The sequence below is a fragment of the Lottia gigantea genome (assembly GCF_000327385.1).
Source record: "Lottia gigantea unplaced genomic scaffold LOTGIsca_9711, whole genome shotgun sequence".
NCBI classification, from domain to species: Eukaryota; Metazoa; Mollusca; class Gastropoda; family Lottiidae; genus Lottia; species Lottia gigantea.
The window spans coordinates 1-933 of NW_008711147.1; the positions used below are offsets into that span (position 1 = coordinate 1).

Below are 933 nucleotides of genomic sequence, written 5' to 3' on the forward strand. Positions count from 1 at the left end.
TCAGATAAAGACTTTTTTCACTCTTTTTTGAGATTTTGGATGGCCCTGAAAAGGGCCGTTTTTTTGTTGATTGCAAGAACTGCANCTTTTTAAGCACGTTCGCCTCGGATTCTTCGGGCCAATTGAATGTCCTTGGGCATAATGGTCACTCTCTTGGCGTGGATGGCACACAAGTTGGTATCTTCGAAAAGACCGACCAAATAAGCCTCACTGGCTTCTTGGAGAGCCATGACAGCTGAGCTCTGGAATCGAAGATCAGTCTTGAAGTCTTGAGCGATTTCTCTCACCAATCGTTGGAAGGGAAGTTTTCGGATCAACAATTCGGTGCTCTTCTGGTAACGACGGATTTCTCTCAGAGCCACGGTTCCGGGTCGGTATCTGTGAGGTTTCTTTACACCGCCGGTAGCTGGGGCGCTCTTTCGGGCAGCCTTGGTGGCCAGCTGTTTTCTTGGGGCCTTGCCTCCAGTGGATTTACGGGCAGTCTGCTTCGTACGGGCCATTTTCTTCTTTTACCTTCTAATACGTCTGCTCAGCTCGACAGTCAAATAGTAGAATGAACCCAATACCACTCAAACAAACACACACATAAATTTCCCCTCTCTCTCTTTCTTTAGTTTGCTTCACGCGCCGTCAAAGCCCATTGGTTGCTTTTAACTCAATGCGGCTCTCTGATTGGCCCAAAACGACGTCACGCCATTGGCTAACTTTCGATCCTCTTTTTCTAGTCAGTTTGTACCAAANAGCTTTCGACTCCTTTTTTCATGTCGTTTTGAACTAAAAAGCTTTCGACTCTACTTTTTCGTCGTTTTGAACGAAAAAGTGTTGGATGCTTCTTTTTCGACCGTTTTCTATCACTCATTTACCTTCATATCGCCGAAAAAGCGTTCGATCCCCTTTTTCTGGTCATTTTGTACCATGTACCATTTTTCGAAG

General features: G+C 45.4%; 1 protein-coding gene across 1 annotated transcript; it reads right to left on the minus strand.

Moving 5' to 3' along the window:
• Window positions 1-89: 89 nt before the first annotated feature.
• LOTGIDRAFT_148546 (hypothetical protein) lies at window positions 90-500 on the minus strand (the record flags this gene model as incomplete). Its single annotated transcript, XM_009069022.1, has 1 exon — window positions 90-500. The coding sequence occupies one exon, from the start codon at window positions 498-500 to the stop codon at window positions 90-92; it is 411 nt and encodes a 136-aa protein (XP_009067270.1).
• Window positions 501-933: the final 433 nt, after the last annotated feature.